This window comes from Ciona robusta, chromosome 13 (genome assembly GCF_009617815.1).
Source record: "Ciona robusta chromosome 13, ASM961781v2".
NCBI classification, from domain to species: domain Eukaryota; kingdom Metazoa; phylum Chordata; class Ascidiacea; order Phlebobranchia; family Cionidae; genus Ciona; species Ciona robusta.
The window spans coordinates 1,694,682-1,714,120 of record NC_143247.1 but is presented as its reverse complement, the minus strand read 5'-3'; the positions used below and the strand labels follow the sequence as shown (position 1 = coordinate 1,714,120).

At 34.4% G+C, this 19,439-nt stretch overlaps 5 protein-coding genes and 1 long non-coding RNA gene across 6 annotated transcripts; all 6 read left to right on the top strand.

The window, feature by feature from the left end:
- Positions 1-1,237: 1,237 nt before the first annotated feature.
- Positions 1,238-5,419, top strand: LOC149725702 (uncharacterized). Its single transcript, XM_089891096.1, has 4 exons — positions 1,238-1,372; positions 2,151-2,274; positions 2,537-2,592; positions 4,526-5,419. Exons 2-4 carry the CDS (start codon positions 2,165-2,167, stop codon positions 4,816-4,818), a joined length of 459 nt encoding a protein of 152 aa, XP_089747222.1. The 5' UTR covers positions 1,238-1,372; positions 2,151-2,164; the 3' UTR covers positions 4,819-5,419.
- LOC149725703 (uncharacterized) lies at positions 3,141-4,272 on the top strand. The gene is made up of 3 exons (XR_016386344.1): positions 3,141-3,543; positions 3,615-3,926; positions 3,999-4,272. It is a non-coding gene; the product is annotated as an uncharacterized LOC149725703 (long non-coding RNA).
- A 1,454-nt stretch (positions 5,420-6,873) lies between the features above and the next one.
- Positions 6,874-9,516, top strand: LOC149725701 (uncharacterized). The gene is made up of 4 exons (XM_089891095.1): positions 6,874-7,033; positions 7,316-7,550; positions 8,160-8,215; positions 8,558-9,516. Exons 2-4 carry the CDS (start codon positions 7,333-7,335, stop codon positions 8,821-8,823), a joined length of 540 nt encoding a protein of 179 aa, XP_089747221.1. The 5' UTR covers positions 6,874-7,033; positions 7,316-7,332; the 3' UTR covers positions 8,824-9,516.
- A 51-nt stretch (positions 9,517-9,567) lies between these two features.
- LOC149725700 (uncharacterized) lies at positions 9,568-11,287 on the top strand. The gene is made up of 6 exons (XM_089891558.1): positions 9,568-9,897; positions 9,985-10,209; positions 10,521-10,675; positions 10,771-10,925; positions 11,004-11,101; positions 11,160-11,287. The coding sequence occupies exons 1-6, from the start codon at positions 9,675-9,677 to the stop codon at positions 11,222-11,224; spliced, it is 921 nt and encodes a 306-aa protein (XP_089747684.1). The 5' UTR covers positions 9,568-9,674; the 3' UTR covers positions 11,225-11,287.
- A 1,789-nt stretch (positions 11,288-13,076) lies between these two features.
- On the top strand, positions 13,077-15,374 carry LOC149725699 (uncharacterized). Its single transcript, XM_089891604.1, has 3 exons — positions 13,077-13,259; positions 13,548-13,603; positions 14,108-15,374. Exons 1-3 carry the CDS (start codon positions 13,195-13,197, stop codon positions 14,398-14,400), a joined length of 414 nt encoding a protein of 137 aa, XP_089747730.1. The 5' UTR covers positions 13,077-13,194; the 3' UTR covers positions 14,401-15,374.
- A 261-nt stretch (positions 15,375-15,635) lies between these two features.
- Positions 15,636-19,176, top strand: LOC149725698 (uncharacterized). Its single transcript, XM_089891390.1, has 6 exons — positions 15,636-15,880; positions 15,950-16,177; positions 16,610-16,774; positions 17,389-17,521; positions 18,413-18,471; positions 18,910-19,176. Exons 1-6 carry the CDS (start codon positions 15,658-15,660, stop codon positions 19,173-19,175), a joined length of 1,074 nt encoding a protein of 357 aa, XP_089747516.1. The 5' UTR covers positions 15,636-15,657; the 3' UTR covers position 19,176.
- The last annotated feature ends 263 nt before the right edge of the window (positions 19,177-19,439 follow it).

Sequence of the window (19,439 nt, the reverse complement as noted above, 5' to 3'; positions counted from 1 at the left end):
GCTTACACTTTACACTACAAGTCAAAATTAAAACTTTAATTTTACAAAAAAAAGTATTTACAACAACATTTTTTTCATCGTTATTCTAACATGCTAAATTACAATATTTTTAGGTTTAATAAAAAAACGTCAGAGTAATTATTAAATCTGAAAAACGTTTGTCAATCTTTTGGAAGCAATGTTTTTAACAGTCCCCAGCCGCTGGAAATGTAATATTTTAATTAAATTATCCCACCTTTATTGTTTTAATGCAACTTGCAACTTAAATATTATTTTAACTACGCCAGGTAATACGTCATGTTTATAGAAGTGCGGATTGCATATCTATAAAAACACGGAAGTTATACTGCTTTCCTTAGATAATTACAAGGCGTACATCGTATATGTATCAGTTTAGAAGTTGGATTTCGTGAGTGCGGTATCAGTAATGCATCTTATATCCAAGGTGTTCAAATAGTTTGTTTGGTCTTCAGAACCAAACACGCTGAAGTTACCTATATACCTATATTTTAACAGAATAAACAATAGTATGTTGTTCGTTTTGATTCTGTTAAATTTGATCGTCATAACATCAACCAATGGTAGTTGGCATCAACTTGATGGCATCGAATATTATATTGAGTATACAGCAGTTAATGGAGTTGATAAAGCAAAGGAAGGTTGTAAAGCAATGAACGCCATTCTAGCTGTTGTTAAATATCAACGAATTCAAGATTTACTTGTGCAAAACATCGATACAACAAAGCTATCGGGTACGTTTAAATGAATCAATTATTCTTCTCGAATGGCCGGCATCGACGGACTGTCGTCATAACACCGCTGTTCTGTTTCAAACACCCCGAGCCCACTGTAATATTGTATTGTATTTTGAAGGAAGGCCATATTCGTTCTTAATTGGTTTGAGTCGCATCAATAAAACTACATTGCAATGGTCGGATGGTACAATTTTAAATTTAACAAGTTTTACGTATTGGGCAATTCTTGGTGACGAAGGTGACAATGCATACGATCCTAGAAAACTTTGCGTTACAATGGGATATGATTTTGCATTGGAGAAGCCATTTAAATGGAAGATTGTTAAATGTTTGAAGACCAATCGCTACATTTGTCAAAGTAAAGTTAACAAGTTTATTTTTTTTACACTGTACAATAAAATTGTTAAATTTGTTTCAATAAATGTTAAAAAAATATTTGTTTATAAACTTTTAGGTTTTATCTGTAGAAAATTCAGCACCAACAGCTGATTTTACAACAACAAATGCAGCATTAACAACAACTGAATCAACCACAGCTTTGCTAACATCAAAACAAGCAACATCAACTCAATACAATACCGTAGTAAAAACTGCAACAAGCAAGTATATTTTAATAAGTACGTTAAGGTGTATTTTAAGTTCCACTTAGGGCGGGTTCACACTACGGGCGGTAAAAGCGCTGGCGATGGTAGGGAGCGAATATGATAAAGGATTTATATACAAATGTAAAATCGCCTGGTAACCTGATCTGTTTTGCGGACAGCTGGACATTACATTTTACCGTTATAACGTAAATATGCGATAAAAAGATATAATTTCGTTTAGCAAGCTTAGCTTATACTTCATATATTTTGGTTTTATTTTATTTTGATTTTACAGAATAATCGTGTAATTACGCTATAGTCACGAACCACCTATAACAAAGCATTTTTTTTAATAATTTTACGCTAAATTTACAATATATTTTTCTTGCAACAAAATATTTTAATTTTACATTCATGTTAACTCGAAAATCCCACGGTTTAATGTAAAGCGAAACAGTACTCGCGAAAGATGTTACTTTTGCGTCAAAAACGGTTTATCACTAGCGATGATCGGCATAGTAAAACTGTTTCCAATTAATTTTTTGTTGCTCGCATCGCTAGCGGTATAGGAAGTGACGTCAGAAAATCGCTAGACTCTCTCGAATCGCCAGCCATCGGCGCTAGTTTAAACCCGCCTTTACGAAAAAAAAACTTATTTTTTATGGTAAACCTTGTGTATATTTGAATTTATTATAACCAACCTATACAGCTTAAGAATAGCGTACAGATGTATTGTTTAAAATAGCATTTACAGCGGCTCCAACTTATACCACTGCGTTATTCATAACTCTGTATTTTACATGAATATAAGCCACTTCTGCTACAATGAATAATGCATCAACTAGCGGCAAAAGCGCGGTGGTGTATGCCATGATCGGTGTTGGAGCAAGCATTGTCCTTCTAATTTGTGGAATAATCTACATCAAGTATTACAGGTTGGTCTTACTTAATGTAAAGTGATTTCCTCAAAGGAAGTAAAAGGAATAACAAACGTCATATTATGAAGAGTAAAGATAACACTTGTTAAATCGAAACTTTATTAAACCCACGCTAATTAAAGCTACATGTCATATGGAACGTTTTAAACCACACATTGTTTAGATGGGACTTCTATTGATCTAATCGTGGAATGTATAAGCATGTATATGATATATAAGCGAACATACGATGTATAAGCATATTAATTTTGACTTGCAGAAACAACAAATCTACGACTGATAACGTCAACAAGAAAAACTCTGGTTCTGAAGAAGGTAAGAAAGTCGCGATTGGAAAACTTGTAAAGCTTCCTAAGCCAAACATTTGTGTTTTAATATTTAATAAAGTTTAAATAAAAATCGGATCTATCAAAAAAATTTACTAACGTTGCAATCATTTGTTTACGTCAAGGCACTGCACTCCATATTTTCTCTTTATAAATGTACAAATGTTACGGAAATTGATATTAAGTATATCGTAACCATTACGAAAACCAGAATCCTAACATTCCACAATTCTGGGTTTAATTATTTTTTTAAAAAAAGCCGCTTTCAAATATGCAACAACGAATAAATTTCATTCATTTATCCACGTGTGACGAGTAACAATACTCGTTATTACACGAGTGTTTTATTTTATACACATTCATTTTCGCTTACATGTTACTACAATATGACTGTAATAAAATAATAAAAAAAATAATAAATGCAACGTATACACATCTTCGAACGGCGGGCCGGTGACAGTTGTCATAATACAGAAGTTTCATACACCTCAGGCCCGCTTACAAGTTACCACGTATGTGAGTAATATTAATATATGCTATATATACACTCTAAAAAAACTTGACGCAAAATGCTCAATCAAGTGCTTGATTGAGCGCATTTTTTCAATCAAGTCGCTTCGACCGAATCAAATTCGCGTCAAACGTCTAGATTCGAGAGAATCGCTCTCGGACTTGCATCAAAATTTGATTCAGAGGAGCAACGCGAGAGAGTCACTCACTTCTTCTCGCCCTTATTACGTCACGCGGGAGCGCGCCAAATTTTAAACGGTCTTGAACAAAGTCTTTAGACTGTGGAAGTGTTACTTAATTCTAAGAGGAATCAGGTGTAATATCGCTTAAGTAAGATGAGAAAAATAACAATGCAGACGCAACATTGGTCAGTAAGTCTTAAATAAAAGTCACAGTAAAACACGAAAGGAAAACTCGTCAGAAGCTAAAGGTGAGCAATTTTAATACCATTTACAACGGTATGGTCTTACACACTTACTATATCTTTTGTTTAATTAACAGCACTCTAATGTGAAGCAACACCATTATAAAATTCAACTACCGACGATAAGATTTCAAAATGGGTCATATATTACAACTCTACTGAAGAAAGATGACAGGCGCACGTTGCTTACCATAAAAGTTAAGTATACATTTGTGTTTTTATATACAAAGTGGACATAGCATTATTTAATAGCATCCAAATACAAAACCATCTTTTATGTTTTTAGATTTATGCGTCACGACAACTGATTTTCCGAACTACCATCGTTTATACGAATGAGTTACCGTCAACAGGGAATGTGGAAATTAGAACGTCGTTAGTTCAAATTGGTGAGTATTAAGTAAACATTTGTCGGAAAGGGTGTGTGGACTTATTCATTTAACTTGCTGCTTTTATTACAGACTGAATATGATGTCAAGTGGAAACGTTTATGAGGGAGAAGTCCGTTCAACGTTTAATAAAGGAGAGAATTTCTTATCTGCGAACTTTACTGCTTCATGCCTCAGCAATACCCCTGGGAATACGACGTTTTGACAGTCGTTTATAAACCACATTTTCTATCTTTTGTTGTGTTTTATGTTCCTTCCTATTTGTTGTCTTTCATTGCGTATAATTTTCCCAAGTCAACACTTTATCTGCAGTGTTTATAATAACTTGTGTATGCTGTGCCAATTATTAAAAAAACACAAAATAAACATTTTTCACCCCAAAAATATATATGTAGAATTTTTCATACAAATCAAGTTTAAATCAAAATTTGATTGAGATCGGCCCATTTTAATGCTAAAAAATCGCTGAAACCGAGCGAAATTTTGACGTAAATTTGATTTAAAAAATTGCGTCAAGCACTTGATTCAAAAATTTTGCGTCAAAATTTGGTGTTGATTGAATTTGATTGAAATTTGATTGAACTTTTTTTACAGTGTAGGCGAAGGTCCAGTTGTGGTTGACAATGTATTGTACGGAACATCTGCTGAACCAATTCAAGATCTATACGAAGAAGCTGACAAAGTAGATCCCGTGTATAGTTGTGCCGATGCCTCTGCAAGCTATGTGGTCCTAAATGTGGGATTGGATTCTAAAGCAGCGGTGTATGATTGCACACCAGACAATGCAAGCACAGATAATGGTCAAAGCGAAACAGAAGACAACAATCGTGAGGATTCGATAGAAGATGTTTACGCTCAAGTTGTGAAAAAGAAAAAGACATTAAAGAAGTAAAACAAGCCTGTAAAATATACTTTATTTCAAGGTTAAAACAAGTGTAACACTGTTTGATTTATGTAGTCAATCAACATACATGCTTTGTCATTGAAATAACCTAAAAACGAACATCTTTGTTTCATTGTATTAATCTTTTTACAGAAATCGTCTTATTTGTGTGTATTAATTTTTTTACATTATTTGAATATATAGTAGGGGGGAAATGGGGCAGCTTTTTATTCTATTTTCTCGCCCCATTTGGTAGTAAACAAAGAACATTCCAAGAATTGTAAAACCGTATCCACGTACGACTTTCATAGGCCGTTGGTAATTGTTTAAAACACGATCAGGATATTTAGATTTTATATGCAAAAGGTGTCCCATCTTACTCCACAGAACTGTATGCTTTTTTACACATTCGACAAAATGTAACTTTAATTTACTGACATATGTAATAAATGCTATAATACTTTCCAGATTTCCTATGTTACTTGATTTGTGTTTATACCTAAGTTGCGTCACGCCACCGGACGACATTACATCACGTGTGGGTTGTAATAAATTCCTCGAAGGCGTGTTAGACAGTTCGTGTGTAATGCTATAACTAGCAGATTGCAGTTACATTAAAGAAGTAATATGCGTTATATAATTCGGTTTATTATTTAGTCTGTGCGTGTTACCATACCACTATGTGTTTTTGCGCTACTTTGTAGTTGGCTGTTAGACGCTATGTATAATGTCATTATTGGATATTTGAATGTAATGTAAGCTTATAATTTAGACAACCTATTAGAGACCATAGGGTTAGAGCAATTGCCGTTTATTATTTGCCCAAGGACACATACGCTGATAAAGGTGATAGGGATAAACCGGAACAGTTAGTTGCACAAAATTATGCTGACTGTTTTGATTCTGTTAAATTTGATCGTCGTAACATCAACTACTGCTAATTGGCATCAACTTGATGGCATCGAATATTACTTTGAGTATACAGCAATTAGTGAAAATGGCGCAATCGCGGGCTGTAAACGAATGAACGCCATTTTAGCTGCTGTTAAATCTCAACGAATTCAGGACTTTCTTGTCAAAAATATAAATACCACAAATTTATCAGGTGAGCATTGATTAACCCGTAAAGGTTATACTGTTTAAAGCCGTTAATTGGAATTATAAGATTGTATTCTAAGCAATAGGTAGACCATATTCATTCTACATTGGTTTGAGTCGTACCAGTTCAACTACATTGCAATGGTCGGATGGAACAACAACTAATACATCGGTCTTCACTTATTGGGATGGTCCTGATGACGTCTACGATTCCAGGAAACCTTGTGTTACCATGGGATACCACTCTGCATTAAATGTTTTATTTAAATGGAAGATTGAAGAGTGCAGTAGTACACATCGTTATATTTGCCAAAGTAAGCTCTATATAATTTAACACTTCTATACCACTATTGTTCATATCTTTCTTTTCTCATATTGTATTTTTACGCATTTATTATCTCGTATTTATTCTTGTGTCTAATTTCTTGTGTATTACAGTAATGCACTTCTTTTACAACTACAAGTGTTCCACAGAAACTGTTCACTGTGCACTATAGGTGGAATTTATTTTTGAGGTTTTTCTTTTTCCATCAGGGCCCAATCTTTGGGTCAATGCTCTTTAAAGCCGACTCCCCCCATTGTACGAGTCGTGTCTTTACGCACACTTTTGTTTTTACACCCCCATTGTACGAGTCGTGTCTTTACGCACACTTTTGTTTCTACCAGAAGTTAAACTTAATTAAACATAAATCGCTTGTCTGTCCGCTAGGTCTAGCGACCACGCTTATTTTCTTTTAATTAACTGTAAATATGTTTTTAACTGTAGGCGTGTTTTAACAACTGTCGTTTGGTCGCAAAATCCAGTCTTTTCGTTTAAAATATTTCTAAATCTTTGCTACCGTAATCAAAGAGACAAATAAAAAAGTCACTTTTCATAGTTTCCCCAAAGAGCCAGTTGACTTTATTTTTGTACAAAATTGGAATATTTCTTAATTTCGATAATCCATCATAATAGGAAACCTGCCCACAACAATAGCTCCTACAACAACAACTACTACTACAGCTCCTACAACTACTACTATAGCTGTTACAACTGAACAAATAACAATAGAAGTTTTGTTGACTTCAAAACGAATAACAACAACCGAAAATATTAGATCAACTGTAAACAACTTTCATACAACAGGTACGTAAGTAAAAAGTACCATTAGCCATTAAAATAGACCGTTGTTAATTGTTTAAAATCGCGATCAGGATACTTGGATATTATGCGCTAAAGGAGTCCCATCTTATTACTATACAGTACTTTATACCAAAGTTTGTTTTTAATATTTCACTTTTTAGGAGCAGTGGGAGTTATTTAATGATTTTTAAAGTTTTTGTTCTCAAAAAAGTTACCATTACAACTACCATTTATTCCACTTAATATATTTGTTCTTATTGTTTACAATATTACCCATACAAATAGACAACACTCCTGCAACAATGAATAAAGCACCTACGAGCGCTACGAGCGGAACGAGCGGTACGAGCGGTACGAGCGGTACGAGCGGAACGAGCGGTACGAGCGGAACGAACGGTACGAGCGCAACGAGCAGCACAAGCCGAACGAGCGGTGTAGGTGTGGTTGGCTATGCAATGATCGGTGTTGGAGCAACAGTTGTCCTTGTAATTTGTGGAATAATCTACATCAAGTATTGCAGGTTAGTTAAAAAACTTTACATTGAATCAACGGTGTAAAAGTAACATACTTGGTAACTCGTAAGCTGACACGAGGTGTATGAAACAGAACACCCGTGTTTAACGGCTGTGGTTTTTCAGCCATGTAAGGAAAAAAATTAGGGTACTTTAATTCATTCATTTATTCATGTAATCAAACAAACAACATATTACGAATAGTTAAGATAACACTTGTTAAAGCGAAACTTTCATAATCCCACGCTAATTTAAGCTACGCGTCAAATTAATCATTCAGACCCACGCACTGTTTAGATAAGACTTGTATTGATCTAAGCATGCATACGAGGTACAGTTCTGTGGGTAAATATGAGACACTTTTGGCACATAATATCAAAATATCCAGATCGTGCTTTAAACATTTAAAAACGGTTTGTGGTTGTTGTAAGGATACGGTTTTTATAATTCTTTGAATGTTCTTTTTTATTGTCAAATTGGACGAGAAAATAGAATGAAAAGGTGTCCTATCTCCCCCAGCCTAATATACATCCATGCTGATAAATAGGAATTATTAATCTAAACATAAGCATACATAGTTACATACGATGTATAAGCATGGTAATCTTGTCTTACAGAAACAACAAACCTACGACTTATGACGTCAACAAGAGAAACTCTGGTTCTGAGGAAGGTAAGAAAGCAGGAATCCGATCTTTCGTATTCCAGATTCGGCATTGAATTCATAAAGCTTTTAAAAATATATTTTTTAATGTCATTCATTTATTTCCGGCGCCGTGTCACAATTGGTTAGCGCACATGCCGTTGAGCGAGAGGTAATAGGCTAAAGGTTCGTCGCTGATAGCGCATTTTGAGCGTGTGTGTCATTAATGGGATGTCTAAATTCTAAGCCATACGTAAAAACACCAAAAAACAACAGCATTACGCCGCTATTAGGATTGTCGTTTTCTGACCACACGAGGATATAGCAAGTTACATTCATTTATTCACTTTTAATAATTAAAACGTTATTTAGGCAATAGTCCAGTTATGGTTGACACGGTATTGTCCGGAACATCTGCCGAACCAATTCAAGATCTAAGCGAAAAGGCCGACGAAGTAAATCCTGTGAACAGTTGCGCCGATGTCACTGCAAGCAATGTTTCCCCAAATATTGAATTTCATGCTGAAGAAGTGGTGTATAATTGCTCAAAAAATGATGAAAGCGCAAATGGCAACAGCATCAAGCTCCCAGCAAATGATATTTACGCTGCAGTTGTGGAAAAGAATAAGAGAAAATAAGCCAAAGTAAAAGAAGAATAAAACGACGCAAATCGTAAACTAATCAATACAAGATGAATTCTTAAGGCGTTCGCCATTATACCAGTGATTATGGGTTCGAGGCTCGTTGCTGCCACAGTTGCCGTACGTATCCTCGGCAAAAACTTATTGCTATTTCTTAAACCAATTGGGCACTTATGAAGTGTAAAAATTGCCGGCAATACGCGGTAACCTTTTGATATGTATTTGCGTAAAATGTTATTACGTAACACATTTTTTGTATCAGTGACCAATTTATAACGAATGTATAATTTTATACGCACGATCGTCATATAACACGGCCAGTTGGTTTATTAATATTAATATAAGTAAGATGGGACATCTTTTTATTTTATTTTCCTGTCGTTTTTTAGTAGTAAACAAAGAACATTTAAAGTATTATAAAACTGTATCCTCAAGAATCCAATTGACCGTTGTTAATTGTTTAAAACACGATCGGGATATTTGGATATTATGTGCTAAAAGACACAATCGTGGGTTATCCCTGTGTGGAAATGTACTGTTGTATTGTTTTATTGCAACTTGCAAAGTAGATATTATTCTAACTATACGGCAGGTAATACGTCATGTTTATACAAGTGCGGATTACATATCTATAAAAACACGGAAGTTATACTGCTTTCCTTAGTTAGTATATTACAAGGCGTACATCGTATAGGTATCAGTGCGTACATCAAGCCGTACGTCTGTTATCTATCATTGTAGTAGTTGGTATCCATGAGTTTGGTACCAATATTAAAAATCATATTCAAGGCGATTAAATAAGTTTGTCTGTTTTAAAGATACTAAATTTTAATAGATTTAGCCACAATATGTTGTTCGTTTTGATTCTGTCAAATTTGATTTTCGTAACACCAACCACTGGTAGTTGGCATCAACTTGATGGCATCGAATATTACATTGAGTATACACCAGTTAGTGGAGTTGATAAAGCAAAGGAAGGTTGTAAAGCAATGAACGCCATTCTAGCTGTTGTTAAATCTCAACGAATTCAAGATTTTCTTGTTAAAAATATCAATACCACAAACTTAACAGGTAAGCATTTAAGATGCTATAGAAGTATAGAGACTATATTGTATACACCCGTTTATTAAAAATACAAGTTTGTATTTTACGATTTAGTTTGGCCATACTCATTCTACATTGGTTTAAGTCGTACTGGTCCAACTACATTACAATGGTCGGATGGTACAACAACTAATACATCGGTCTTCACTTATTGGGATGCCACTGATAAATACTACGATTTCAGGAAACCTTGTGTTGCCATGGGTTGGTCTGGTGGTTTGAATGGATTCAAATGGAAGATTGTTGAATGCTGGGACACCCATCGTTATATTTGTCAAAGTAAGCTTGTAATATATCAGGAATGGGCCACATGGTTTATTGTTAATTGTATTACAAAAATGTAAACAGGATAAAACTAAATAACCATACTACATACATATAGTATAAGGTTGGGGAAGATGGGAAACCTTTTTTTCTACTTTCTAGTTCTATTTGGTAGTAAACAAAGGACACTTAAAAATTATAAATCCTTACGACCTCCGTATACCGCCGTTAATTAATTAAAATGCGATCATGAAACACGGGATACTGTGTGCTGAAGGAGTCGAATCTTCCGCCACAGTAGGACTATATCTCTGTGTATATTGCAGGAAATACAAATGCATTAACGTTAACAACGACCACGAAAGCAGCAACAACAGCATTCGCATTCACAATAAAAACGAATACTTTGCTTGCTTCAAATGAAGAATCAACAACTATTCATATTGCTGATACAACTAACAAGATAGAAGATATTTCAATGGTGACAAAAGCAAGTCAGTTTAAAATATGACTGTAGTATTTTGTTTATATAAATCTAAATGACTATGTTTGGTGTATTCATATTATATGTTGAAGTTACAAGTTCTAAGTTACAATTTGTATATTGCATTAACAGACTGTCCTCAACATGCTGACTTGGATAAGACACCATCGTGGGTTTTACCCGTTATTGCAATGTTATCTACAAGTCTTGTATTCATGTTAGCACTTGTGCTGTACTTGTGGAAAAGGTAAATAACATTCAACTGTTTTAACATTTAATTATTTCAGAATAATTGTGTTTTTTTTTACTGTAAAAAACCCTCCAGACTGATTCAATCAACCGTAAGAACCTGTGACGTAAAGGATAACATGGATATGACGCAAGCATCGGGACATAATACTCCATATGCCACAACTTCTGGTTGTACGTACTTGGATGTGTAAGTTGTATTACAAGAATAACTGAACCATTGTTTAACTAGATCAACAGCAATACGAAAACATGAAAGTTACTGAAACAGCATACGAAGAATTCAATGGGAAATAATGGCAATATTACAAGCTTACAGCATCTTCAATGCATGAACTAAGAATCGTTTGTTTAAAACATTATTTGCACAGCACTTCTTTACTACTTCAATGTACATAGAGTTACCTACAATAAATCGAAAATAAAAAAAAACGTTGGGATAAATATTTAAATTAAAAACGTTTGTCAATGTTTTGTATGCAATGTTTTTAACAGTTCTTAGACGCAGGAAATGTAATATTTAATTTCAATTATCCCACCTTTATTGTTTTATAGTAACTTGCAACGTAGATATTATTTTAACTACGCCAGGTAATACGTCATGTTTATACAAGTGCGGATTGCATATCTATAAAAACACGGAAGTTATACTGCTTTCCTTAGTTAGTATATTACAAGGCGTATATCGTATATGTATTAGTTTAGTACTTGAATTTCGTGAGTGCGTACCAGTAATGCATCTTAGAACCAAGGTGTTCAAATGATTTTGTTTGGTCTTCAGAAACTATATTGTGACAGAATTAGCAAAAGTATGCTGTTCGTTTTGATTCTGTTAAATTTGATCGTCGTAACATCAACCACTGGTAATTGGCGTCAACTTGATGGCATCGAATATTACATTGAGTATACAGCAGTTATTGGAGTCGATAATGCAAAGAAAGGTTGTAAAGCAATGGACGCCATTCTAGCTGTTGTTAAATCCAAACGAATTCAAGATTTTCTCGTAAGAAATATTGACAACTCTAAATTAACAGGTTAGTTATTACAACATACTCTATTCACTTAATGTAAAAGTTGTGATTAACAATAAAAACTGTCGTACAGTGGAGTATATTTTATATCTTTTTTCAAGTTTGATCTGGTGCTACGTAAAAAATAGAAAAAAAACGTAAAAAATAGAAATTTGAATAAGAGACTGATGATGCAATTTATGTGAAATATATAGCTCTCTTACTCCTAGTGGTTGGACTTGAATTTTGTTGGTTACATTTTTGTAGCACCAGATCATTACGGTTCTTTGCTAAACACGAAATGTTTAACTATATGAAAATAAGATCAGGGTTAGATGCGCAGAAGTTATTACAAATTTTTACAAGTTTAGTTTAATTTGATGGATTTTATGTAGTAAACCTAAAGATTTTATTGAGAACTATATATCGAACGTTTAAAAAAGTAATTTTGTGTTTTATTAAAGGTTTACCATATTCATTCTACATTGGATTGAGTCGTACCAGTGATACTACATTAAAATGGTCGGATGGTACAACAACTGATACATCGGTGTTCACTTATTGGGATGTTTCTGATGACGTCTACGATCCCAATAAACTTTGCGTTACGATGGGTTGGGACGGTGGTTTGAATGGATTTAAATGGAAGATTGTAAAATGTTGCCAGACCCATCGTTATATTTGTGAAAGTAAATTTTCTATTTTTGACCACGTTGTAACCAATACTTAGTAAATTTAAACAATTTGATGTTTAAACAAATTTAAAAATTTCAACAGGAAACATACCTACAGCAACTACAAAAACAAGCACAACAACAAGCATACATACAACATCAAAACAACCTACTACAGCTCTTACAACAGAACAAAAGATAACAACAAAAGTTTTGTTGAATTCAAAACAAGTTTCAACAACCGAATACAAAGCTAAACCGACTACAAAGAACAATTTTGTTACAATTGGTACGTAACAATCAACATTTTTTGCATATGGAGCAGTGCAGCGTTATTATTGTTTTTACATCGGTATTCTTGCTGTTTTATTTTTTTTTATAATATTGTAAACCTTTTAAACGCTTTATACTTTTGACACACTTGTGTGACGGACGAATCATGAGTTAGGTTAACAAAAAAGTTACTTCATCACTGATTTGGTGTCTAGTAACTTTACATGTTTTTTCGTATTTGATTATAGAAAACAACTCTTCTGTAGTAAATAAAGCAGCCCCACGCGGTACAAACGTGGTGGTTTATGCAATGATCGGTGTTGGAGCAATAGTTGTCCTTATAATTTGTGGAATAATCTACATCAAGTGTTACAGGTTAGTCTTATTTAATATAAAGTGATTTCGTCAAGGAAGTAACAAAAAAATCAAGCGTCAAATTACGAGCAGTAAAGATAACACTTGTTAAATCGAAACTTTATTAAACCCACGCTAATTAAAGCTACAAGTCAGACGGATCGTTCCAATCCACACGCTGTTTAGATAGGACTTGTATTAATCTAAGCAAGCATACGATGTATAAGCATGTAGGTATACGATGTATAAGCATACATACGATGTATAAGCATACATACGATATATAAGCATTTTAATCTCGTCTTACAGAAACAACAAACCTACGACCGATGACGTCAACAAGAGAAACTCTGGTTCTGAGGAAGGTAAGAAAGTAAGAATGGAAAAACATCGTTTGTGTTTTCATATCCCACGTCCAACGCTTATACCATATAGTAGGGTGGGGGAAGATGGGACAACTTTAGCACAAAATATCTAAATATCCTGATCGTGTTTTAAACAATTAACAACGGTCTATGGTAGTCGTGGGGACTTAGTTTTATATTTCTTTGAATGTTCTTTGTTTACTACTAAATGGGACGAGAAAATAGAGTTAAAAAGTGCCCCATATTCTATTCAATATACCGTACCCATCACGAAAATCAAAATCATAACAATCACAAAAATAAAACAAGGGTTATTTTTTTTTGACAAATGGCCTATACAAAATGATAAAATAATAATAAGCAAGTCATGAATATGGCTGATTAATCTTCGCGCGGCGAGACATGGGTAGTCGTTATAACACGGGTGGTGTGTTTTATACAACCCGTGCCCCTTATGGTCTATCACCGATATCCCTTTATGTTAAATCTACATACACAATTCAGACAATGGTCCAGTTGTGGTTGACAATGTATTGTACGGAACATCTGCTGAACCAACTCAAGATCTATACGAAGAAGCCGACAAAGTAGATCCTGTGTACAGTTGCGCCGATGCCTCTGCAAGCTATGTGGTCCCAAATGTGGAATTGGATTCTAAAGCAGGGGTGTATGATTGCACTCCAGACAATGCAAGCACAGATAATGATCAAAACGAAACAGACGACAACAGCCGTGAGGATCCAATAGAAGATGTTTACGCTCAAGTTGTAAAAAAGAAAAAGACATTAAAGAAGTAAAACAACATGTAAAATATATATTTTATTTCACGGTTAAAACAAGTGTGACACTGCATAATATATAGTCACTCAACATACATGCTTACTGATAAAATAACCTAGAAACGCACATATGTGTGTATTTTATTATTTTCTTTGCCGAAATTGTCCTATTTCTGTGTATTAAACGTTGTACATTATTTAGGCATATAGTAGGGTTGTGGAAGATAGGACAACATTTCATTCTATTTTCTCGGACTCATTTAGTAGTAAACAAAGAACCTTCGAAGAAATATACAACTGTATCCTGAAGACTCCTATAGACCGTTGGTGTTTGTTTAAGATACAGGATATTTAGATTTTATATCACCCACAAAGTAACATTTATGGTAACTCGTACAAGCTGGCACGAGGTGTTAAACCCATGTGATAACGACTGTCGTTTTTCTACCACGCGAGGATAAAGTAAGTTTCATTCGTTTATTCATTCATATGCAAAAGGTGTCCCATCTTACCAACGTGCTTTGCTATACACTCGTCAAAGTGTAACTATAACTTACAAACATATATAATAAATGATCGAAAACTTTCCAAACTTCCGTTTTGATTAGGTCTACCTAAGTTGCGTCACAGCACCGGGCAATATTACATCATGTGTGGGTTGTACTGAATTCCTCGTAGGCGTGTTAGGCAATTCGAGTGTAATGCTATAGCTAGTATAGATTGCAGTTACAATGAGGAAGTAATATGCGTTACATAATTGTGTGTATTACTTAGTTTGTGTGTATTACCATACTACTATGTGTTTTGCGCTACTTTGTAGTTGGCTGCTAGACGCTATGTTATAATGTGCTTATTAGATATAGTTGTACATAAAGTAGGGTGGTGGAGAACGGGACACCTTTAGCACTTAATTTCCAAATATACTGATCGTGTTTTAAACAATTATCAACAGTCTATGCCCTATGGGAATCATACGGATTTATGAGGATACGTTTTTTTTTCTTTGAATATTATTTGTTTACTAACAAAAGGGACGAGAAAAGGTAATCAAAAGTGTCCCATCTCGCCCACTTTATTATAATGTAAGCTTACAATTTAGACAACCGATTAGTGACCACTGGCTTAGAGCAATTGCCGTTTAGTGTTTGGCCAAAGACACATGCGCTAATAAGGCAAAGGCGCACCAACCGCATAGTATATGAAACTTATTAAAATAGTTATCACATGAATTTATTTAATTATACCAAAAGATACAAAGTAATAGTTAGTCAAACAATGCTGATCGTTTTGATTCTGTTAAATTTGATCGTCGTAACATCAACCACTGGTAGTTGGCATCAACTTGATGGCATCGAATATTACATTGAGTATACAGTAGTTTATAGAGTTGATAAAGCAAAGAAAGGTTGTAAAGCAATGAATGCCATTCTAGCTGTTGTTAAATCTCAACGAGTTCAAGATTTTCTCGTCAAGAATATCGATCCCACAAAGTTAACAGGTAAGCATTCATTATGCTTGTATAGAGTATACACCCGTTTAATGGAAATAATTGTATTTTACGTTTTAGTTGCGCCATATTCATTCTACATTGGTTTGAGTCGTACCAGTTCAAATACATTGCAATGGTCGGATGATACAACAACTAATACATCGGTCTTCACTTATTGGGATGCCACTGATGACATCTACGACTCAAGGAAACTTTGTGTTACCATGGGATTTCACGCTGCTTTAAATGTTTTATATAAATGGAAGATTGAACGGTGCAGTAGTGCACATCGTTATATTTGTCAAAGTAAGCTCTACATTGATTAACATTGTTGCAACTACGATATATATCTTTGTTTTTACGTATTTATATTTACACATTTATTACTTCGTATTTATTCTTGGGTCTAAGTTCTTGTGTATTACAGTAATGCACTTGTTTAACAATGTACAAGCCTTTACGCAGACTTATGTTTCTATTAGAAGAAATGTCGTGTGAAGCGACTAGGTCTAGCGACCACGTTTATTTTCTTCCAATTTAATGTAAATATGTTTTTAACTATAAGCGTGATTTGACAACTGTTGTTTTGTTTTTTGTTCAAGATTTACCCAAATCTTTGCTACCAAAACCAATGAAACAAATTAAGGTATTATTACATAATTTCCCAGGATAGCCAAACGACTTTATTTTTGTACAAAATTGGAATAATTTTTAAACTGCAATAATCCATCATTACAGGAAACCTGCCCACAACAATAGCTCCAACAACAACAACAACAACTACTACAGCTCCTACAACTACTACAACTGTTACAACTAAACAAATAACAACAGAAGGTATGACTTCAAAAGGAATAACAACAACCGAAACGATTATAACATCTACGAACAATTCTTCTACAGGTGCGTAAAAAAACAGTAATTTTATTAATTAAAACATCAACTAAGATCTTAGAAACCATTTTGTTAAACATAGTATGGTGGGAAAAGATGAGACACCTTTCCAATCTATCTTTTCGTCTCACTTGGTAGTAAACAAAGAACATTTAAAGAATTATAAAACTGTATTCTCACGACTCTTATAAACCGTTGTTAATTGTTTAAAACGCGATTAGAATGTTTAGATAGTATGTACTAAAGGTGCCCCATCTTACTCTACAGTATCTAGACACCTAAGTTTAATTATAGTAGGGTGGGGGAATACGGGACACCTTTAGCACATAATATCCAAATATCCTGATTGTGTTTTAAACAATTAACAACGGTCTACGGGAGTTGTGAGCAAACGGTTTAATAATTTTTTGAATATTCTTTGTTTACTACAAAATGCGACGAGAAAATGGAATGAAAAGATGTCCCATCTTCCCCCACCCTACTATATATTAATTTAACTTTTATGCGCAGTGAGAGTCATTTAAAGATTTTAAAATGTTTGTTCACAAAATAAGTTACCAATACAGCTACCAATTTTTCTACCATTACATTCGGTCCCATTGTTTATAATATTCCCCATATAGATAACACTGCAACAGTGAATAAAGCACCTACGAGCGACACGAGCGGTACGAGCGTGGTTGGTTACGCAATGATCGGTGTTGGAGCAATAGTTGTCCTTGTAATTTGTGGAATAATCTACATCAAGTATTACAGGTTAGATTATGTACTTAATAATAAAACGTTACATTGAATTGATAATATAAAAGTAACATATACTTGGTAACTCGTATAAGCTGGCACGAGGTGTATGAAACAGAAGACATGTTTAAACGACTGTATTTTTCCGGCAACGCGAGGATAAAAAAGTTACATTAATTCCTTCAATTATTGATCAAACGGACAAAATATTACAAAGATTAAGGATAACACTTGTTAAAACGAAGCTTTAATAAACCCACGCTAATTTGACCTAGCTATTAAATTGATGATTCAGACCCACGCACTATTTAGATAGGATTTGTATTGGTCTAAACATGCAAATAAATTTGGAATGTTATATAGGATTTGTGTTTATATAAGCATGCATACGATGTATAAGAACGTTAATAGATAGGACTTGTATCGATCTAAGCGTGTATATGCTGTATCTTCCAGTTAGAACTTTAATATAGTAGGGTGGGGAAAGATGGGACACCTTTCACACATAAGAACCAAATATCTTGATCGTGTTTTAAACAATTAACAACGATCTGTGGGAGCCGTGAAGATAAACTTATAAAAAATCGTTGAATGTTTGTTTACTACCAAATTGGAGGAGAAAATAGATTGAAAAGGTGTCCCATCTTTCCCCACCCTACTACATGTTTAATTTATTTAATTTCTACGTTGTATTGTCTGTAGTCACAATTTTTTATTCAAAACATTATTTCTATCTCATTTTTTTTATCAATGAGCGTGTTTTAACAGCTGTTGTTTTACCGTTACTACCCGTCTTTTCGCTTTTGTAAACTCACTTGTTCTTTGTTATCGTGACCGAAGAGACGAAATAAATTTCATTCATTCATTCATTCTACAATGTATAACCATGGTATTCTCGTTTTACAGGAACAACAGACTGACAACGACTGATGACGTCAACAAGAGAAATTTTAGTTCGGAAGAAGGTAAAAAAGTTCTAGCGCCTGGTACGAAATATCATTCGAAACGAATAGATTACGATAACAGAATTGAATTTATAATTTTTTTTACTTTTAAAAAATACTTGTTTATGTCACTCGATGGTCTCCGGTGTCGTGTTACAAACGGTTAGCGCTCCTGCATCTAGCCCAGAGGTATTGGGTTGAAGACCCGTCGCTGCTACCACTGTGGGCGTGTGTGTCCTTCGGCGACACAATTGATTCAACCCAGTGGTCACTAATTGGTTGTCTAAATTGTCAGCCGTACCTAATAAAACAACAAATCACCCACAAAGTAACAATCATGGTAAATTGTAGGCTGGCACGAAGTGTATGAAACAAAACACGCGTGTTATAATGACTGTTTTTCGGCCACGCAAAGATAAGTCACATTCATTCATTTGCAATATTAAAAATATTATTTAGGCGATAGTCCAGTTGTGGTTGACAACGTATTGTACGGAACATCTGCTGAACCAATTCAAGATCTATACGAAGAAGCTGACAAAGTAGATCCTGTATACAGTTGTGCCGATACCCCTGCAAGCTATGCGGTCCCAGATGTTAAATTTCTTGCTGAAGAAGTGGTGTATGATTGCTCCAAAAACGATACAAGCGAAACTGACAACAGCATCAAGCTTCCAACAAATGATATTTACGCTGCAGTTGTGAAAAAGAATAAGAGAAAATAAGCCAAAGTAACTAAAGTATATGCAAATCGCAAGCTAATGGATGCGAAATATGCGGTTAAGGCGCTCGCCTTTATACCAGAGATAACGAGTTCGAAGCTCGTTGCTGCCATTATTGTTGCCGTGCGTACCCTTGACAAACACACTTACCCTTGACAAAACACGCAATTTCTCGAAACAATTCGTCACTTGAAGTGTAAAAATTGCAATTGCTGAGACCAATTGGTCATTTATAAAGTGTAAAAATTACCGGTCATATATGCGCTA